This window comes from Stegodyphus dumicola, chromosome X1 (genome assembly GCF_044657685.1).
Source record: "Stegodyphus dumicola isolate Sdum_Otavi_A_Nest chromosome X1, ASM4465768v1".
Classification (NCBI taxonomy): domain Eukaryota; kingdom Metazoa; phylum Arthropoda; class Arachnida; order Araneae; family Eresidae; genus Stegodyphus; species Stegodyphus dumicola.
The window spans coordinates 184,324,331-184,345,404 of record NC_140780.1 but is presented as its reverse complement, the minus strand read 5'-3'; the positions used below and the strand labels follow the sequence as shown (position 1 = coordinate 184,345,404).

Here is a 21,074-nt window from a genome sequence, read left to right as displayed (position 1 = left end):
CTCTGGGCAGGCCAGTCCATTTGATGAACTCCATTGGCACCATACCAAGCCTTGGTTAACGTCGAAACACGACAACTGGCATTGTCGTCCTGAAAGTAACAGGGGTCCAACCCGTAAAACTGCCACAATGTAGGAAGCACATTGTCATCCAAAATAGTGCAGTAGGCATCATAGTTGAGCTTACCATGAATGGGGACCAAGGGTCCCAGCCCATACCAGGAGAAACATCCCCAGACCATAATTCCACCTCCGCCGAACTTGACTGTTGGCACAATGCATTCTGGCAGGAGACGTTCTCCAGGTAGACCCGAGACCCAGACCCTGCCGTCTGAACGTATAAAGGGTGAACCTTGATTCGTTGCTTCGAAGAACCCATTTCCAGTGATCTACGGTCCAATTTTGATGTGCTTTGCACCACATTAACCGAGCAGCACGGTTGGACTTTGTGATTAAAAGCTGATGGGCAGCAGCACGACCATGAAAACCAAGCAGTTGTGCTTCCTTGCGGATGGTATTCACTGAAAAAATACTCCCGGATGCCTGTTGAAACTCCTCGCGGATGAGGGCTATCGGTTGGGTTCGGTTCTTCGGAATTTCTGTGGACAGCACTCGTCGGTCTCTATCCCCCAGTTTCGTTGGTCTGCCGACTCGGGGCACATTCCAACAATCACCACTCACCTTCCACTTCTTAATCACATAGGCCACTGTCGATATTGGGTACTTCAGATCGCTAGATATGTCCCTTAAGGATCAGCCACATTTGTGATACCTGATAATTATACCTTTCTCAAAATCAGAGAGCTCCGAACTGCGAGGCATCTTGCATGCGACTAAAGCCGATGCTGTTTCTTACACGATATATATCGGCGGAGTCCGTGGCTTACCTTGGGACCTCAGATATCGTCATTTGCATAGGTGTCCAAATACTTATTGGTAGTCAGTGTATTCTGGGATCTTTTTAATACAAGCCTTTTTACTAATAGTAATAGGCTAAGATCAGTGTTTTCAAAATGCAAGCAAGACTTCTCATTAATTTGGTATCAAATACACTAATATGTGTTGCATAATCCCAGTAAACTGTTTTTAAACCTGTTCTGCATTTTTTTAAAAGATTTTAACACCACTATATGCCACTTACCCTCATATTTTCATTAAAAATGAATGAAAGTTTTTTCTTTTAAACAAATTCTGAAATCTTTAAGTCTATTGTCCAGAATAATCTAATATTGGATCATCAACAAAAAAAATTTTTAAGGCAGAAGAGAAACATGCCTCAAATAAATCGTAAAAGTGCAGCAACAACCTGCATTAAGCGTAGATTTTTAGCATAGAAACTCTATCGATTTTGAGGGTGAACAAAGTCTGTCTTCATCAGGAGCATTTTAATTCTTTTTTAAGAATTTTTTCCCTCATTACAAGGTTTGGAAACAAAAAATATAATATTCAAGAAAAGCCAGGTATATCATAAATGTGATTTTTCTCCCAACTAACAGATTCTCATGTATCACTTTCAAACACCTGCTGGGAATTGCACCCTAGCCATGACCATGATGCATCATTGATTGACATTGTCCATAACATCACCACATAAAGAACATTAGGTTTTCTTTTAGTTGTGAAAGTCGTGATGACACTGGTTAGAATTTTTTTTTCCAAAAATCCCGAGACACATTTGTTTGGAATGGGATGCTGCTTATACTGGTTTTCATATGTTAGCATAGCAGTGGGAAATTGAGAAATATTCTGAGGAACTTCAATTCAGCTAGAATAGCAAATTGTGCTCTTACTTTAGCTTTCTAATTTGATCCAGGTTATTTTTATTTTCAGATTTTTATTGCTACAGCTATCTTACCACAATTAAAGTTTGACTTTTTGATTATGCCGAAAAGAGTTTGTAATTCTGAAGCTGCGGGATCTGCAAAGCACATTTCAATGTTAATAGATCAAAAAGTGGAATTCCTGAATAAAATGGACAAAGCCATTTGTGTTCTCAAAATTATGCAAGGAGTATGTCTTTGGAAGTGAACGTTATACAATGATATTAAAAAAAAAAAAATTGTGGATCTTGACTCTCGCAATGAATAAAAGAGAAATCATTTGTTATAACATGTGTGGTATTGAATGGTTGAGAGGCCTTTGAAGGTCCAGCACTAATGCTTCAAGCGTAAATATTTCATAAGTAAAAGGACTTTAAAAATCTGAGTGCATATATTCAACAGGGTGGTTAACCAAACTTATCTCTAGTTATCCGAAAGTTAAAAATTTCAGGCAAAAAAGCTTCAGCTGATACATAAGCACCCGAACAGTTTGAAGGTGAATTCATTGAACTCGTAAATCGCAAAAACGTGTCTCCAAAACAAATTTATTATGATCATGTAACTGGTCTTTTTAGGGAATTTATGCCGCAAAATAATTTAACATCATCTGCAGAAGAGCCCCAACTCTTACCAAAGATTCCAAATTGAGACTGATAAGCTTGGCATGTGCAAATGCTGCAAAATGTAAACTTTTTTAAATTCAAAAAGGTAAATGACCTTGGACATTTAAAGAAGTAAAGATTTTCCGCATCATCTATCATTAAACAAAAGAGCATGAATGACACAAAAAATAAATAATTAGTTTGAAAACCAATTTTACATTCAAAGCTTACCAACATCTGAAATTAGTTGGTTTACTGGATGATACAAAAATTATGCTGAGTATAAACAAGTTATACTTCACTTAAAGTTCTACTAGAAGGGTAACGTCTCCATGTTGGCCTTTACTCCAAACTCTCCATCCATCATTCAACCAATGGTTATCGCATTATCATGTGTGCTGAAATGAGGATATTTTAGCCTTCTTGAAATTTATGTTAATTTTCCTGAACAATGGCAAGACCATTCAAAATTTTTAATATATCTTAACATAGAAATTGTGTGGAGCACTACCAAGTCATGAGAGGATGTGTTTGCAGGTATTTAAAAAATGTTTGACAAAATTGATGGTCAGCTACCATATTTCATGGTGATGATGATAGCTGAGAATTTGGAGACCTTCAGATATCACATGCGAAAGGAAAAATTTTCAAATTAAGGGAATTGTGAAGAAATCTGGAGAAAAAATAAATGAAGATGATATAACAGAAATTCTCCATTGCAATGACAGTGTCTCAGTCATCACTCAACTAACAGCAGCTAAATTTGATATGATGCATGATTTTAAATGCATATACACTACAAAGTCCATAATTTGTACTTGCCGGGACTTCAGCGATTCTGGATTAGGGTTTTTCCGGATTATAGATCATCAATTTAAATCTGGTAAGATGGCATGCAGAAATGATACAATTAAAAGTATGAAATCGTAATTTATGAAATAAAGAACACAATTTACAAAAAAAAAAGCTTAATACTTTTTTGTTTACTTAATTAAACATTTCTTTCAATGTAAGTTGTTTAAGATGCTTCCACAAAAAATTCAAAAAGTTCCTTTTTCTTGTGTCATATATAGAGGACTTTCCAATGTCATACTTCTCGCATAATTTTGAGACGGATAGGCCTTTATCCATTTTTTGCCGTAATTCTACTTTTTGTTTAATGGACATCGAAACATGCTTTCGCTTTGTAGATCCTTTGGCAGCTCCATAATTGGAAACCCTTTTTGACATAATCGAAAGTTCAAGTTTAATTTTTATAAAATTGTTCTAACAGTCTGCAAAAATAATAAGCTGGATTCAATTAGAAGATTAAGGAACAGCGCAATCTGCAACATTAAAATTGAAATGCCTTAGATAATTTTAGCCTAGCTTATATTGTGCATTATACATTAAACGCGCATGCATAAACGCAGCGCATGAAGTTTGTAGCTTTAAGGTCCAGATTATAGATCATTCCAGATTATGGACATCCAGATTACAGACTTTGTACTGTAACATTGTTAGCAGTCATGAAGAAAATGTAAAAGAAGTTGTTCAGTTTAGTGGCTTTTTCGACACTTCATTTATAGAAAAAAAATATGCTTTGTTATTTCATTAGCAACTATTCCATATTTTGAATTTTATAATTCTGGAATTAATTGCTGAAATCCCAGTGGGTTAGGATCTGCAACTATGATTCATTTCCAGTTAGTTAGCTTCATTCAGCTCAATGGTAATAAAATCTTGCACTTATAATTACTTTAAAGTGAAAATATTAGAAAAATTTCAGTAACAATTAAAGGTTTCGTATTAAAGTATGTATGGTTATAAGGTATCTCTCCTGCCTTCTTAGCGTGTCTTCGTGGTGTAGTGGTCTGTACACTGGGGGCATACTCCAGAGGTCAGTGGTTCGAGTCCCAGCGAAGGCGTTGCTCATTTTTCATCTGTCCGGCTTCGAAATAGCCTAATGTCTCTACAGTGTCACCCGAACTAAAAGGGTGGTGGATGATGATTCTCCACACCCAGGATTTGGCTATTCGGTCCCCTAAAATCCCAGTCAGCCTTTAAAAGAGGGAGTATATAAGGTATTTATCCCTCTTTCTTAGAGTGCCTTCGTGGTGTAGTGGTCTGCATACTGTGTGTGTATTCCAGAGGTCCGTGGTTCAATTCCCGACGAAGGTATTGCTCATTTTTCATCTCACCTGCTGGCAAAAATACCTGATGTCTCTTCATGGTTTCTTGCAGCTTACTCAGCAAAATGCATATTCTTTCCATATGTTCTTACAGTAATAGTGTGCCTACCTATGCAAGACTGATTCTTTTACATAGTGTGGTATCATTCTTATATTTTGGATATTATACTAGTTTTGTATTTACTATTTCTTATTCATGCATCACTGTGAGTTAATTTTCTTCAGACTTTAATTTAGATATTTTAGTGGTTAGGTGCATCATGGCATTCTGCTAAAAATGAAATCATGCAAACCATGAAAGGTGAAGTGATGTGGAATTTATTATTCAAAATGTGTATCCTTGAAAATGTATGGTTGATCTGTAAGTCTCACCTGGCAAATTAACCTTTGAAATATACTTCTTTAAATGCTTTAAAAAATGTAAAACGTGGTGTGAACTATTTTCCTTGAGATCTAAATGCCAAAATTATTAAAATCGTGTAATGTACTAATTGCAGGACAGATGTTCTAATTAAAGCTACAATGTTGTTATTTATCTTTTGCCTGATAAGGATTTCGAATATTAAGTGTTAGTGTTTAAGCAGTATGTATTTTATTAAATATTTAAATTATTTTTCTTTTTCGACAAACCAACTATTTAAACTTGAGATTCATATTGTTTTGAATATTAATTGTGCTAAATGTTCATTTTTAATCATCACAATATGACATAGTCATCTTAAATTCTATTTGCTTTTTCAGTTAGTTCCAAGTTACAGATTACTTGCAGAGGATAAGAACATTCGTGTTGTAAGTATATTATTTCAAATTTTATTTAAAACTTCTAGTATCTTGTGAAAATGTGAAAGTTCTAATATTTTGAAACTTTGAATTACAGAAATTATGCTATATCTTTTTAGACATATGAAACAAGAGTTTTGCCGGACAGCTATAGTCAAGTCTTAATTTCCCTTTTGTTGCAAAATGCTAGTAAATTTAATGTAAAAGAACTAGAATTTAATTTCATAGAAACTGTTGATGTGAAAATGATTAAACAGGTTTGTAGTATTTTCTCATATATTTTTTATATTAAGGCGTAAAACATTAAATTTTGAATATTTAACTCAGGCTTTCTTTTTAACATTTAAATAAATATGTTGCTTTGTGTGTAACAGTAAGTTTTAGGCATTATGCTTAAAAGTTCAGTACAGTACAAAGTCCATAATCCGGACTCGTTGGGACTTCGGCGATTCCGTATTAGGGGTTTTTCCAGATTATAGATCATCAATTTAAATCTGGTAAGATGGCATGCGGAAATTATGCAATTAAAAATATGAAACCGCAATTTATGAAGTAAAGAGCAATTATCTAAAGGGTATCAAAAGTTACACAAAAAAAAAAGATTAATATTTATTTGTTTACTTTAGTAAACATTTCTTTCAATATAAGTTGTTTAAGTTGCTTTGTTTTTTGTGATAATACTTTCTCTTTAATTCTATAAACAGACATAATTTCTTGTTCAGTTAGAAAGTTCCACTGTTCAAGTCCTGTAAATGCTGTGTCGGGAATACCAACTTGTCAATCGAAATTTTTTCGTTTTCAATAACGTTCTGTGTTACTTTCTTCACTATCGGAAGCGCACATGGGTAAACGCTTTACTGGCTTTATGTGCATGCGTAAGTTTGTGGCTTTGAGGTCCGGATTATATCATTCCAGATAATGGACGTCCGGATTACGGACTTTGTACTGTATATTTAATCATCTTAAGTAATGCATATAGTCATAGTGATGAAAGGTAAAATCATCAATGCAAAATTCTTATAAATAATAATATATTTTAATTTTAGACATTAATTTTTAACAGATAACACTGGGTAACAGCAGTTTTGTTGTCTTAGATCTGCTACTTCTGTTTGAATAACTTTTGTTCTCTGAATCCAAAAGCAACTTCAGATTTTGTCTATCACATCAACTTTTTAAGTTACAGGATACTATCTCTTTGCCTTAAAAGTCCTACGTAATATGCATATTAAAAAAATAAAGGGCAAACTTACCAATTATGCTGTTCATTAAGACTACTTTTATTCATACAAAGGCTATATATAGTTACTTCAAGTTTAATTTTGATCATACAAATAGTAAAGTTTTTACCAAATGGTAAACATACGTAATCAGGTACAATTTTTTGGCTTGTGCCTTTTTCTGGAATGTTTAATGTATGGGTACACATACATTCCATATACGTTATTGGTACTGTGCCTCCATGACCCTGAAATTTTAGAGGAATTGCTCACCCATCACTGACTGCACCATGATTTTCGGAAGTTATTGAGATGGCTATGTAAAAATGAAGTTTGATGCTCATGTTGCAAACAAGCATTTTTAAGCAGTCCAAAAGTTACTGGACAATTTCACTTTAATTCTGTGCTCATATATTTCCAAGAAAATCTTTGACAATGTTTCTAAATGCCAACCAAGTATTATTTTGAAGTTCTGTCATTGTTTTGATGAAATGTTCATCTTTAAGTAGCTGCCGAATCAGTGGACCATCAAACATAGTAAGGTTAAGTAATAAGTTACTTGAAACAGTCAATTGACAAAACTTTAACAAATTGCTTAATGAGACCCAGTTTTATATGCAGAGATGGAAATATAATGTTCTGTCAATAAGTGCCTGATGTAGAATGTTTAGATCATCAGCTTTTTAGGTCAGATCTTGGCAGTCAATTTGACTGCACCATATGTTTCCAACAAGTTCTGCTGTCTCACATACACAAAAAAAAGGGATACTTCATATATCTGCATTGCTGTCCTAGGAAGAAGCAGACCATTTTAACATTAATACAGATTATCCATTGGTGCATGTGATATTGCAACAAACAATCATTCCCTTTGTCTTCATATTCTTCACACAAACAGTGAGACATATTGGGAATGCACCAAATAAATTTCCATTGTGGAGGAGGACACACGTCAAGTTTTGCTTTGAACTGTTGATGAAAATTCGCCATTCAGCTGTGTTTTATGTTGAAATTCCCAACTTTTCCAGTAAACCATATACCTTATGACAGAACACAAATCCATCATTACTTCACAATTATTGCAGAAATGTCTTTTTCTTGATCAAAATTAGGGTACCTTAGCTACTTTTTCAAGCAAGTTCTTTGCATGTAATCATGATACTAATAGTTATGAAGCTTTTTTGGATACTCCTAAATGTCTTGCCAAATTATTCAACTCATGTTGGTCAAATCCCTTATGAATGGAATCATCTTCAGTTTCAAAATCTTCATTTTGGAGGTCAGTTTGATATTCACTGGAATCGTATTATTTTACATTTTTTTCCCTTGTTATATCCTGATGTTTTCACTATGCAAATGTAATAATCACTTGAGTGATCTTTGGGCTTTTGCCAAATCGTAGATATACTAAATGGAAATTTAGAACGTATTCCCTTCATCCACTCTCGACACAGTGCTTGCACTCTTTGTGAAGGGCCCTTGATTTATCTTGATCACCACTTTTCACATTGAAATAGGCAGACAGACTGGGAATTGCAGCTCTTTAAGTTAAAAGGATACCAGCATGTGTGTTTATTTCGTTAGGAAATTTTTTTGTTGTTGTTGTCTTTATTTTTATTCTTTGCATTTTTTAATTATTAGAATGTGGGGATATATGCATCCAGCTGAATGTTTTCTTTCTTTCTTTTTCTTCTTCTTTTTTTTTTTTTTTTTTTTAAGGAGAATGTGGGAAAATGCATCTAGCTGACTATAGCGGATAACGTCGGTGAACTTCCGTGATGGAAAAACTCATACCAGCTGTCCTTTTTTATATTTATTTTAAAACTTAACATGGACTTTCTTAGTTAATTAAAAAGTAACTTTACAGCGTTGTTACAGAAGGGAAAAGATATCAGCTTTCCGGGTGCATGAGGCATCTTACTTGCTCAGCATATACTCAGCAAAAAAAGCCGGCATTGAACTGTGTGTCAATTCTCATTTTGAATTATTCCACACACAGCAGAATTATTAAATTGAAATTTAATTACCTACAGATAATTATTGCTTAATTTTCATTTTGTATTTGTAATTTTGTTTTCATGTGTATAGTATTTGTTTTCATGCTTATAGCTATAATTTTTGTATTTTGCATGTTTCATTTATTTCTATTAATGTGATATTCTTTATATTAATACATATTAATAATTAGTACATTACTTACATAACTTCAGAATGTGAAGTCATTATATTAAAATGCTGATTTTATATGCATTTTTTTTTGTAAAAGTAGGCATAACTGCTGAAAATGCTTGGGCCAGTGAAGGCAATCCATTTCAGGGGGTTCGGTTCCGTGGCTGCGCTTCGTTCTCTGCATGCTGGTCCTCAAGGGGTTAAACTTAGTTTTTATGTTTTCTTCAAAGAATAGTACTTTGGCATTGCAACTTGTAGGACACTTTTGTACCAAATACATAAATATATTTTTAAGCTGTTAAATTCAGCAATGGCCATGTTGTCTGAGAAATGGCTCCTTTCAGTCAGATTGTTGTTGTTGACCAATGTATTTTTACTTCTTTTGAGTCTTTATTTGACTTAGCTGTTCAGTATATCTTTGAAACTTCTCAAGAATGCTACATGATGTCACTCATTGTTATTATTGAAATCCTCATGCTAATATTACAGGTTTGTTTGTTAAAACAAGATTTTGCATTTCTGTAGTATTTTAAAGGCAAAAAGATGATCATCTTTCTTATGTCTTCAAACAGTTGAAAAGAAGTGAAATATAAACTTTAAACACATGGACACATTGAAACATCAGCTGCTGAAAAAGGTGGTTACTTTCAAATGTTTGAATTAAGAAGTAATTCCCAGTTAAGGATTTTCATATAGAACAATAAATTAAATCTGCTAACATGGATTCAAATTAGTCTAAATGTGGTAAAGGTTATTGGAGGTTTTATTTTCACATGCATAGAATCCCATATGGAAAATCAGAAACAGATTTTAAAAAATTCCAGAGGTTTATTTTACAGTACTTTTCTTAATTTCCATTAGACCCTGAGAGAAATTTTAAGTACTGAAGCATATGTTAGTTTTTATTTACAAAGATTATAAATTGGAAATGATTTAAATCATTCTTTAGGGTCTCTTAACCAGACCTCACAGTTATGGTTCTTTTCATCATGGTATGTCTGGGGGGAGAACTTGGTAAAAAACTTTTCTTAGAAAATACTTTGTTTCTTTAAAATACTAACCATTTTATGCAGCGTCTTAGAAATAATTGCATACATGAAATTTATTTTATTTATAGTACTTAAGTTGTAGAGTAACATTTATTGCAAAATGTTGTCAAGAAATTATAAGATGTCTTTTTAAATCATTCACTTTCATACACGGTTAAATTATCCACTTTAGTAATCTGGGAGATAAATTAAAGATCTTATCCATCATCAATTTGCTGCCTTATTCCTGATCTTTTTTATATAAGATTTTATAGATAGCTGAAAACAATAACACCTTTTCTATTAAAAATTGGATTGAAAAATATTGATAATCATTAGCTATAACCTGCCTCTGCATTTGCTGAAAAGCATCTGGAACTCTTGATTTGTCATTTTAAGATGACATGATTTTTGTAATCAAATGATCAACTTAAATTATGGTAAAGCATTCAAGTGAGATATGCCTTTGGAGAGGAGTTTTTAGGGGAAACTGGTTTTGTATCTCTTCTATTCATGGAGAAAGCCATGAAAATGCCTAGCTAGGCAGATTGTTTCCCAGAATTCAAACTCAGGTTGAACTACCAGCATTAAGAAGTAGAAAGGTCATACTAAAAGAATAATTCTTATAATTGTACAAAATCATGTGTAATCCTCATTATATTTCTCATTCTGACGCAAAAAATTAGTGAATGGAATTGGGAATTAGAATATCGTATTTGTAGTAATGATTAATGAATATACCATGGTTGTCTTGCTGTCTTCATGATTTTCAGTGATTATTCACATTTATTTTAAATAATATATTTATCATACAATAAAATTACTTTTTTGGGCATTTTTGGAAAGTATATGCAAAATATAAAAGTGTCCTTTTTTGAAGAGCTTCTTTTATTACTTAGTTAAAAAATATCTAGTAGTTTTTGGAAAGTAAGCTGGAGCAGTTTACAAGAACAATATCAGGATGTTCCATGAGAGGGTTATGTAATTCGAAAATATTTTTTATATGGGTTTCATAGAGCAAGTTTCTATTCTTTAAAGTGTGTATTATTTTAGTAAGCTGAGTGAAAAATTTACTTCCTCTATTGAAGTATTGGTAATTAATTTATTCTGAAGTATTCGTTAAAAATGCAAAATCAGTAATTGACAAGATGAGTAACTCTTTTCTTTCCTTTGGGGGAGGGGGGAAGTTCCTCCATAAATATGTAGGGGAAATTTCATCGGTTAATGGACATAGAAAAGTCATTTTAAATTAGTAAATGTGACACCAATATTATCTGTTATTGTTCACGTATTGCTATATAACCTTTGCCCTTTAAATTAATACCTAAAATGTGAGGGGCATTCAGTAAGGTACAAGACTAACTATGATGTAATATTTTTGGAATTCTGAAACACTGTGAGGTTGGTACATCTTCCATCCTGTGTCTATAAATTAGTAACTGGTCATAATCAGTTAATTCTGTGATGCTGTGAAAGGTTAAAAGTCACTTGTATGCATGGAAAACATTTGGTGATTGAGTTCTTCAAGAAAAAGACATAGCACCAACATTCATCAATACATAGTTAGAATATTGATTACCTGTAAATGGCATATTTTCATAGTATTGCTGTGACTTTCCATTGCTATTTCAGACTGTGGATGATTTGAATGATGGCTTTGTGAAAGTTCCATTCCAGCTTCCCCCTTCTACTGTAAATGAAATTCAAGTAATGCTATCAGTGGAGAACATAACACTGGTTCAGACTTTAAGGGGTACGCTTACTTACATAATATTGGTAAGTTTATTCCTTTTTTTAATTAATATAGAATTTATTGCATAATCATGCATTATTTATTGCTAAAAATTCAGTAGCTTGCTTTCATTCAGTTATAAATCTGTGAGGTTCCTTCAAATTATCTATACCAGGGGTGCTTAACTGGCAGTGGGGGGAATTCCAAATTTTGGAGGGAATGCGGTCAACCTTTTACTTATGTGTTAAATATTAAGTTTTAGTTTATGAATATAGAAAACTACTTTTATTCAGTTTTGATATTTATCAACATTTTTCATACTTTTTGTTGCTTAATTTATAAAACATACAAAAGAAATTCTAAGTAAATATGTGCATTTTTCAAGTTTGGAAAGGAGGGGAGGAATGATCTTTCACCCAAGGGTGTGTAGAGAAAAATAGGTTGAGAACCATTGATACTGTGTAATGACATTGTGTGTATGTATCCGCATTGCTTTGTGTCACACTCAATATAAAAACTGTTAAGGCAATTGTGTGTTAATATAATCATGGAGAGGTATGTCTGCAAATTGCTTGCTGTTTTTTAAAGTAAATAAAATTGGGATATATTATAGTTTTTTCTGTCTTACAAACTTGTTCCCATGTACTTATTACCCGTATTCTGTGTAAAAAAGAGGTGTAAATATTGCAGTCCTACTGATTCCTATAATTGCAGTTTTGTATATTGGGCTTTTGTTAAGAAAAAGTATAAATAAATATGGAAAGTTTGTTTTAAAGCGCTAAAATACTGTCATGTAAGCTGAAAGCATTTATTGCAGTAGTGAAAAAGGCGTGAAAATGTAGGCTTATGTTACTAGCATTATGGTAAGTAAACATCAAACAGCTTCCATCATTTAAATTGTTAAGTATTACTGTCAGAAGAGTAGAATTTTGAATCAACCTTAGGTTGTGATTTTGTGTTTCTAAAAGTTTGACGATCAAATACACTCAGGACTTTGGCGGTGCCCGCATATACCTATATAAGGTAGTAAAAATTGTTTTGTAAAATGATTTGAGATATTATAATGTAAAACTTTATGCCAAAATATACATGCTGTAATTTTGCAACTATGTTTAAAGACAAAAACATACTAAACTGTAGAGTAGAGAATTTGATATATTTAATATTTATGTTTTAAAGTTTATGATACTGCTGTTGAAGTTGCATTTTTTTTAACCCTGACATGCAGAGATAGTTACTTCTACAATCTGTGGTGGTTATTATGCTGTGCAAAATCCACAAATGTACTTAATGCTTCAGCAGCCTTACACCAAATTATGTTGGCTTCTTTTACCATAAGCAGATTTAAAATACTCTGAATTGTGTCTCGTATTTTCTATAATTTACTCATGTTAGTCCTCTTCAATCTCTTCAATTGTTTTATCTTCTAATTTATTATTTGAAACTACTTCAGTTGCACTACAACTTATTATAGGCCAAGGCTGTCTCAATAAGCTTCTTGTTGCTATGTTCCTCCAATGATTGATATTTAAAGTCTTGAGATCCACCTCCACGTGATCTGTCCATCTTGTGCGAGGTCTTCCTTTTCTTGGTATTCTCTACACTTGAAAAGAGTCACTCTTTTTAACCAGGTCCAGGTTGTCACATCTAAAAATATGTCCAGTCTGCCTGATATAAGATTTGATGACTTGGACAATATTTAGTTGCATGTTTCTTCTATAGATTTCATTGTTAAACAAAATTCTCCATCTAGTTTTTTCTCTAGTTGGATCATATATTTTTTGAAGTATTTTTCTGTAAAAGATTAGAAGTCTTTATCTGATTTATTTATTGGCCAGCATTCACTACCATACAATATGATGTTCTAATAAGAGTTCTATAAAGATTTATTTTCGCCTTGAAGTTTAATAATTTAGACCAGTGTCTGTGGCTGCAGACTCGAGAAATAAAAGTCTCCACAACTGCCTGTTTACTTCTGTCTATAATGTTGATTTCATCTGCATGTGCTAGTAACTGTATAGATCTCTGAAAAATGGTGCCTGTAGTTATAATTCCAGCATCTCTAATAGCCTTTTCAAGGGCAATATTAAAAAACAACAGTTTGAAGCTTTCCCTTGAAATTTTCAAAATGATTACACTTAGAACCAACAGTGTTGTCAAATTACATAATTGTATCTATAGGGTATAACAGAATTGTTGGTCAGAAATTTAAAGGATGATGGAACATGGCAAAAGTAACAATTATCTTAATACATTGTGTAGTGGAACATGAAATGTGAACTTGAAAATACAGGAAGGGCAGAACTAAAGGTCATTTTAGTCTCTAATATTTATATTCAAGAAATAATGCTTCATATTAATAAGAATTGTTCAGTTTTATGACTGCCAACTGCAGTATATATATTACAGTAACAAGAGACATGTGCTTTGGATGTTTCCCAGCATATACTTTACTTTTGCAGCAGAAGTGTACAGTGTCGTATGTAGCCATACTTTTGCTGCACAGCTGATTATATATTGGAGTAGATTTGGACAGCTGCAGGCAGCGAGGTTTAACTTGTTTGCTAGAATTCAGCTGATGTAACTGCTTTTGGTTATTGTCATACCATCTATGTGCAGCTATCACACAGATGAGTTCAACTGATGAAAGATCTACTGAATGCACCAGAAAGGGAGTATATGGTCTGTTGAGGAAATGTTGGACATTGCCGCTTATTGTCATGTTAGAAAGTGGCTCCATGAAAGTTGCAAGAGTGGTTGGGGGTCAACAAGGCTTGTTGATCAAAGTTCTGGATATCTATTCCAGACATGAGTGGGACCCATATCTAGTGGCATCCCATACCATAATTGTAGATGCTGGGTAAGTATGATGCATATTGCAAAACTCCAACAAGAGGTCCTCATGGTGCTGCCATACACATCATGCTGCCGCACATGAAAGGAATGAAATAAAAAGATTTTAGGCTAATGATTCCTCTTGTTTTATTCATTGGGCCATTATAGCTACATGAAAGGATTAAACTGAAAAGATTTTATGCTAAGAAGTCCTTGTGATTTATTCATTGGACCATTATAGGTGTGTTGGATGCTTTCTTTGTGGTGTTTCAGGTTTAATGGCCAGTAGTGAACATGATTTTGCTAGTGAAATATGTGTTTAAAGTGTTCTTAATTGTTGATTGCAGGCAGTTTCTGTAAAAATTTTGCTTATAGTATTTTTGGAAATCAGCTTACAAGACCTTGTGTTGTAATCCTGATCATTATATGTGGAGCTCCTCTCTCAACTCATATGTTATAGGAAATTCATCAGTTTCATCATTTTCTTAAAGCTTCTGCACCACCCAAATCATATAGTGGTTAAAGGAGCCTACTGTGATATTGAAGGGGGCCGTGTTTTAATCCTGGAGAAGGCATGCTTATAAATGTCCATCCCTTCATACGAGGCAATGGTGATTGCCTATTAGGTACTTCCACAGTAAAATGGCCACCTTTTCTAGCATTAGGAGTGGCCAGTGCTGAATAGGCAAGTGCCTACCATTACGGAAAAAAAAAAGCTTCTGCATTTTTTACTTCTGCTTAAGCATTTATTAAAAGGTTGTTATGCAATTCTTTATTACCTTTCTGATACAAGCATCTTCAGGAGATGCGGCACATAGAAAATTAAAATTGTCTTTGCTAGCTAGCTCATTTGCACTTTCATCTGTAGCTTTTGTGTTATTCTGTGCTTATTTGTAGTGAAACACCCTTTTTTCATTCCAGTAATTCCTTAATCATATATCTGAATTATGAATGTGGTATTTTATGGAAAGAATACAGCTTCAGTATGTTTTAGGAAGAAATTTACATTTTGTGATTTTTCTGTTATCATTCAAGAGAATATCATTATTCAGATCATTATCCCATTTCAAAATCCATCCATTATAAGTTGTTATCACCCATACTTTGGAGTGCAGCTGTAGTTCATTGATAAATTTGCTCTTTTAAAGCATTGTGGACTTTTTCTGCATGCTAAAAGTGAATTTCAATCATATAAAATGATTTGCTGACTATAATAAATGATGAATTCTCAATGCTTTCATGTACAATGGGGGAACTTTTAAAATTAAGTAATAGCATCCAATTGATAACACTGAGTGTTAAAACATTAAAAAGTAACTGCTGTATTTCCAGTTTTAGCTTATATAGATATTTCTGTGTCTTTTTTCTATCCGTAATAGAAACAGGGCCAATTTCCCTAAAAAGAACTTTTAGAAAAGAAGCTAAAATTTGTGTATTTTACTGTAGTTGACTAATTAATTTTATGATATATACATCTTGCATCTTAAAATGCATTTTAAAAGTTGTGTCATACTCCATGTACTTGTTAGTTTGAATGAATGTGTTAAAGTGTTCACCTCAGAATGTTATATGAAGTTAACCTAAATTTGTATTCACGGTACTGCATTTTTCAAAATAACAGTTCTCCCATGTATGTTAGCAAATATTTTTTTCTCTAGTCATTTGAATGTGCATTTCAGTATTTCAGTACATTCTAAAATATTCAATTTATAGTCGTAATGTAAACTTTTCTTTTTATTTATTTTAAATGAAGGGTGATGCCACATCTACACATGAGAAATTGGATTTTAAGCTTAATTTACCTGTGTCATCTTTCATGGTTGGATCAATGCATAAAAGGTAAGAATCTATTATGCAGAAACCCATTTCAAAAATTATCCTTAGTTATGTGCTGTAAAACTGGATGTGAAAATGCATAGCAAAAGTAAACAAATGTGATTTTCTATTTCAAGAGAAAATGTTCTGTTCAAACTTTGCAGGAAATGCAGCAATAGGGACATTTTTAAAATAAGTTTTTGATATTTTTGTTTATGATTCAAAATGCTAATCTTTATCTGTAGCATTTAACTGCTGAAATTTATTATAAAGTGTAGCAATGGAGCCATTTTATTTTAAGAGAAATGCCATTTGTCAATAAACTGGCCTGCAGACCTCATTATGAGGCTTTTTACATATATATAATTAGGTGACCTCAGAATCCCCCAGCCGAAAGAACAGATATTAGAGTCATTCCTAAGTTTCTATTAATTTTTAATTTAAAATATTAGAAATACAATCATTATCAGTTTCTATAACTTTTTCCCATCTAGAAACTAGATTGTTGATGCCAGTCTGAGAAACTAATTTTTTTAGCACAAATATTGTCCAATATCATTTCACTTTGAATTTTTTTACTAGCTAAAAAATGTTGCATTAATTAAAATAAATGGTATCAGAAGGATCAGTTTCTGGGCTGTAAGATGTATGTAGTACCAATGCGCAGGAAAATTTTTAAATTTTTTTTACTGCATGCTTTGTGAAGAAGGAGTGCATGTGTTATGAAGTAAGTCTCTTTTCTTGTTGACTATTGCAAAGAGCATTATTACATGCATATGACTGAACTGAGCATGTATAGTTAATAGTTCTACCAGATGTTAGGAATTGTTCTCTTCATCTCTAAATTCACAATAAAACTTTTTGCTCATGATGTCAGGCTTTGCTGTGCTTTTTGTTAGAGTGCCACTTGTTGATAAACTCTTTGTGTTTGCATGTGTATGTGTGAGCAAAATATTTTGTATAACATCCAGGTTTCATTGCTTAATAAGAAGAGTGCATATTGCAATTTTTGTGTCTTAATAAAAGTAGGAAATGTTGTTACTAGTGGTGTTTAGCTTTTTCATTGCTTATCAAGCAGTGAAAAAGCTAAATACCACTAGTAACTGAAAATTCTAAATGCTGGTAAGTGACTGAAAATTGTAACTGCTGATAAGCATGATGTTCTTACAATTCCATTCACTGTCTGTTAAAGAATTTTCGTTATTTTTTCAGGCATTCTATAAAAAGAATTTGAAGCATTCTATAAAAAGGAATTCTCTTAAAAATTTCTGAAACCACCTGTGACATGTCCTCCCATTTGCTGCTTTTAGATAAACTACATTGATATTGTTTGTTGTAGTATGCTTTTTTTTCCTGTAGAGTTTCTATAGCATGTACTACCCCCCCTCACATGTGGAGCATTTGTCTTTTTAAAATTTTTTTATTTATAATTTGTATAATTAATGCAAGCCGCTAAATGCTATGCACTTAAATATTGATGTTTTCTTTTTAATCCAAATAAGAATTTTTCAATAGCCAAAAAAAAATTTTTTTTAGAAAAGGACAGAACTTTTCGAATGGCCTGATATAAAATAATGATCTAATAATATAATATACTAGCTGTACCCGCCCGGCGTTGCCCGTGCATTTAGAAAATGCAGATAAGTGAATAGCGCAGGAATAGTAGTGTAGGACATGTAGACTGTCTCTCTCTCTCTTCCCCCCCCCAACACACACAACATTCCCCGTCGATAAAAAGGAACAATATATCCTAACCATGAGCCATCTGTTAAAAAATTAGTTTAAATGAGAACAGACCTCATATTATCACATGCTAGGAAACCGTAGTCATGTGGTTATAATCATTGGTCTGAAGTATAAAGAAAAGTAAACATAAAAAATTCAAAATCAAAGATAGGAAAGAGTTGAAAGGGAAAGATAGAGAGTACAGTACAGAAAAAATAAAAAGTAACGAAAACATGGATGAAATAAAACATCCTGCTTACAGGAAATTTGGAGTTAAGAACCAATTAAATTTTTAATTTAAGTGTAAGTTAAATTTAGATGACAATGAATTAGAAGAGGAGAGTGTTTGTGTATGTTTGTGGAGCTCGGGCTGGGGTCGCAAGGGCCCCTGACCGATTAATGTCTGTTGGTACGGCAGCACCATTCGGATTATTGCTCATGCTCTCAAGAGAGCACTAAACAATAACATCACTATTTAAAGCATGATAGTCAGAGTTAGTTTGGGAGAGTGGAGAGTGGCAATAATTTTTCGTTAGATTGTCCTTTTCGTTAGAGAGCCTCGGGATAAACTATATTTAATGTTCTTCCATTCGGAGCTAAGATGTGTAGATTATCGGCATTACCAACTCTTGAACAACCCACGTACAGTTGACCATGGGAGAAACACGGCTTACGGAGGTCGAGCCCTACAACTTTGAGAGATTGTCCTTGTGCCTTATTAATACTCATCGCGAAACTCAAACGAACAGGGAATTGTAGACGCTTAAACTGAAACTGGAGATCGGAAGGGATTATAGGAATTCTTGAAATAAACACATCTTCGCCTGCAGCATGTCCAGTCATGATGGTGGCTTCTATAATATTTGGCATCAGTTTCTTGATAGAAAGTCTTGTTCCATTGCAAAGTGCAGGCGGATCCAGATTCCTGAGGAGAATTATCGGTGCTCCAACCTTCAAGTCCAATGTGTGGGAGGGTACTCCAGGTGGCTCTAATTTGTTGAGAAACTCTGTCGTATAGTTGACAGCCTCGTCAATATTGCATGTCGTGTCTATAGATTTGTAAATATGAAGAGTTCCGGGTAAGTTCTGTAAAAGTTCCTTGTTGATAACACTGACGGCTTCGTTTGTTGGGGCAAGAATTGCTCTTTCGCACAGCCATGCGTGATCAGTGAAGTGGTGAATCACATTCGGAAACACAGCCTCTTTCAGTTCTTCTTCAGTAGTCACAATCCTTCCAATGCCTTGCATCGCTACATATCCATCTTCATTTTCTGAAGTAAGGGCTCCATTTCCTAGTTTCAGTAGATTATCTGCAAACTGCTGGGCAGAGGGATCACCGTTGAGATGAACTCGCATGTTAGTCGATAATCCAAGTGTTTGAATGCCATTCCAGATGTAAGAAGATTTTATGCAGGCCTGCATTTCATCTGCCCTCGTTCCACGCGGAATAACTGGTAGCGTCTGTCGAAAATCGCCTGCCAAAACCATTACGACGCCTCCCATTCTGTCGTTCTGTCTGAGGTCTTTCATGGTGACATCTAATGCTTCGAATGCGACTTTGTGGGACATGGTACACTCGTCCCAAACGATGAGCTTGCAATCCTGTAGAACCTTTGCCTTTCCTGAATTCCTTGGGATGTTACACGTTGGAGTCTCTGTGCTTGTCAGATTTAAGGGTAACTTGAACGCCGAGTGAGCAGTCCTACCACCTGTCAAGAGTGTAGCAGCAATGCCGGATGAAGCGACAGCCAGGGCAATCTCATTTCTGTGCCGCACCTTTGCCAAAATAAGGTTGATAAGAAACGTCTTCCCGGTTCCGCCTGGAGCATCCAAAAAGAATATACCCCTTGCCTATCAAAAACTGCTCTAGTAATCTTGTCAAAGGCTTCTTTTTGATCTTGGACCAATTTAGGCTCATTCTCCTGTATATAAGCTGCGAGCACATCCATGTTATAACTTCGTTCTCTAATTACTTCACTGGAAATGGCAGAATCGCTGTTTCTGTTAGGTTGGGGAAGTCCAAAGCTTTTCAGGTTCAATCCTCCTAGAGATATTATCTTGTTCTCAATGTAGATTAGGGCTCTGTTAAAGATGTCTTCATTGTAGTCCAGGTCCATATTCTGCTGCTGGATCCTTGCTTGATGCAGTATGTCTTCAGACAGGTTCTCCCTGTGGTTCATCCATAACTGTTCAGGGCCCGACATGGAGCACGTTTGAAGCATTACAGCAAACAGATTACGCATCATCTTGGGTGATCGAGATGCAGCTGCTTCTTCTAACGCCATGTTCCAGTGTTCGTCATTCTCCAGAAGTCCTTGAAGTTGGCAGGCCTCTTTGAAAGTGTTGCAGACTCTTCCTTGAACGGTTCTCAAATCCGTGAATGATGTTGGGCCTCTAACTTCATGTAGTAATAGGCGAAGGTGGAAGCATTCGGAGTTGTTCGGATGGACGGTGTAGACACGGCCAAGAGCATCAGTAGACCGGATTCCTGTTTCTTCTGGAACAATTTGTCCTTGTTTATGGCGGTTCCAACTCTTGTTCCTGCTGTTCCATGTGTAGTACTTTGGTTGTAAAGTAAATTGCGAGCAAAGTTATCTTGGGTGCACAGCTTGAAGAAAGATGTGAGCGTTGTTTCCTGGGGTGCCTGGACCCGTTCAGCAGCATTTTCTTCAGTGAAGTACACTCTCTGGCCATTTTCAAGGTGGACGCTTAGATGAACGACTGTGGGATGACGTTCGTGGATTGGAAAGTTGAGTATTCTCCACACTGCTTCATTGCTGCTAATGTATCTTCCCATCTCATATTGATGAATTTCATTCAGTTCATTGGCTCCACTGGTGACATAAAATACAGCCATGTCGGATCCTTTATTGACATACTTGCATACATACTTTATGGACTTGACAGAATTGCAGTACTCAACGTTGATATGTGCGTTAAAAATTTTGGATAGTAGTGGACAGTAAGGAACAATCCAGGCATTGTCCACCGAAACTTCTGATCCTCGTAGATTGATGCTTGCTGTAAAACCTCCATCTGCAGGGCTTCTACGACGATACAGTGGATATCCGTCTTGTCCCGTCTGCGTCTCTTTCAAGAATTGGCGAGGGTATCGCTTCGTGCAGACTCCATCCTTCATACAAACAGAGCGGGGATTTATGCGTCCACAGGGGCCATGCA

General features: G+C 34.5%; 1 protein-coding gene across 3 annotated transcripts in view; it reads left to right on the top strand.

Annotated features, from left to right (window-relative positions):
• LOC118186050 (AP-3 complex subunit delta-1-like) overlaps nt 1–21,074 on the top strand; it is a 401,929-nt gene that overhangs the window by 362,365 nt on the left and 18,490 nt on the right. For all 3 annotated transcript variants that reach the window (XM_085808093.1, XM_085808094.1, XM_085808095.1), the window contains exons 25-28: nt 5,332–5,379; nt 5,490–5,627; nt 11,420–11,563; nt 16,108–16,193. In XM_085808093.1, the coding sequence (XP_085664219.1) occupies nt 5,332–5,379; nt 5,490–5,627; nt 11,420–11,563; nt 16,108–16,193 (416 nt within the window). The remainder of the gene's footprint in view (nt 1–5,331; nt 5,380–5,489; nt 5,628–11,419; nt 11,564–16,107; nt 16,194–21,074) is intronic.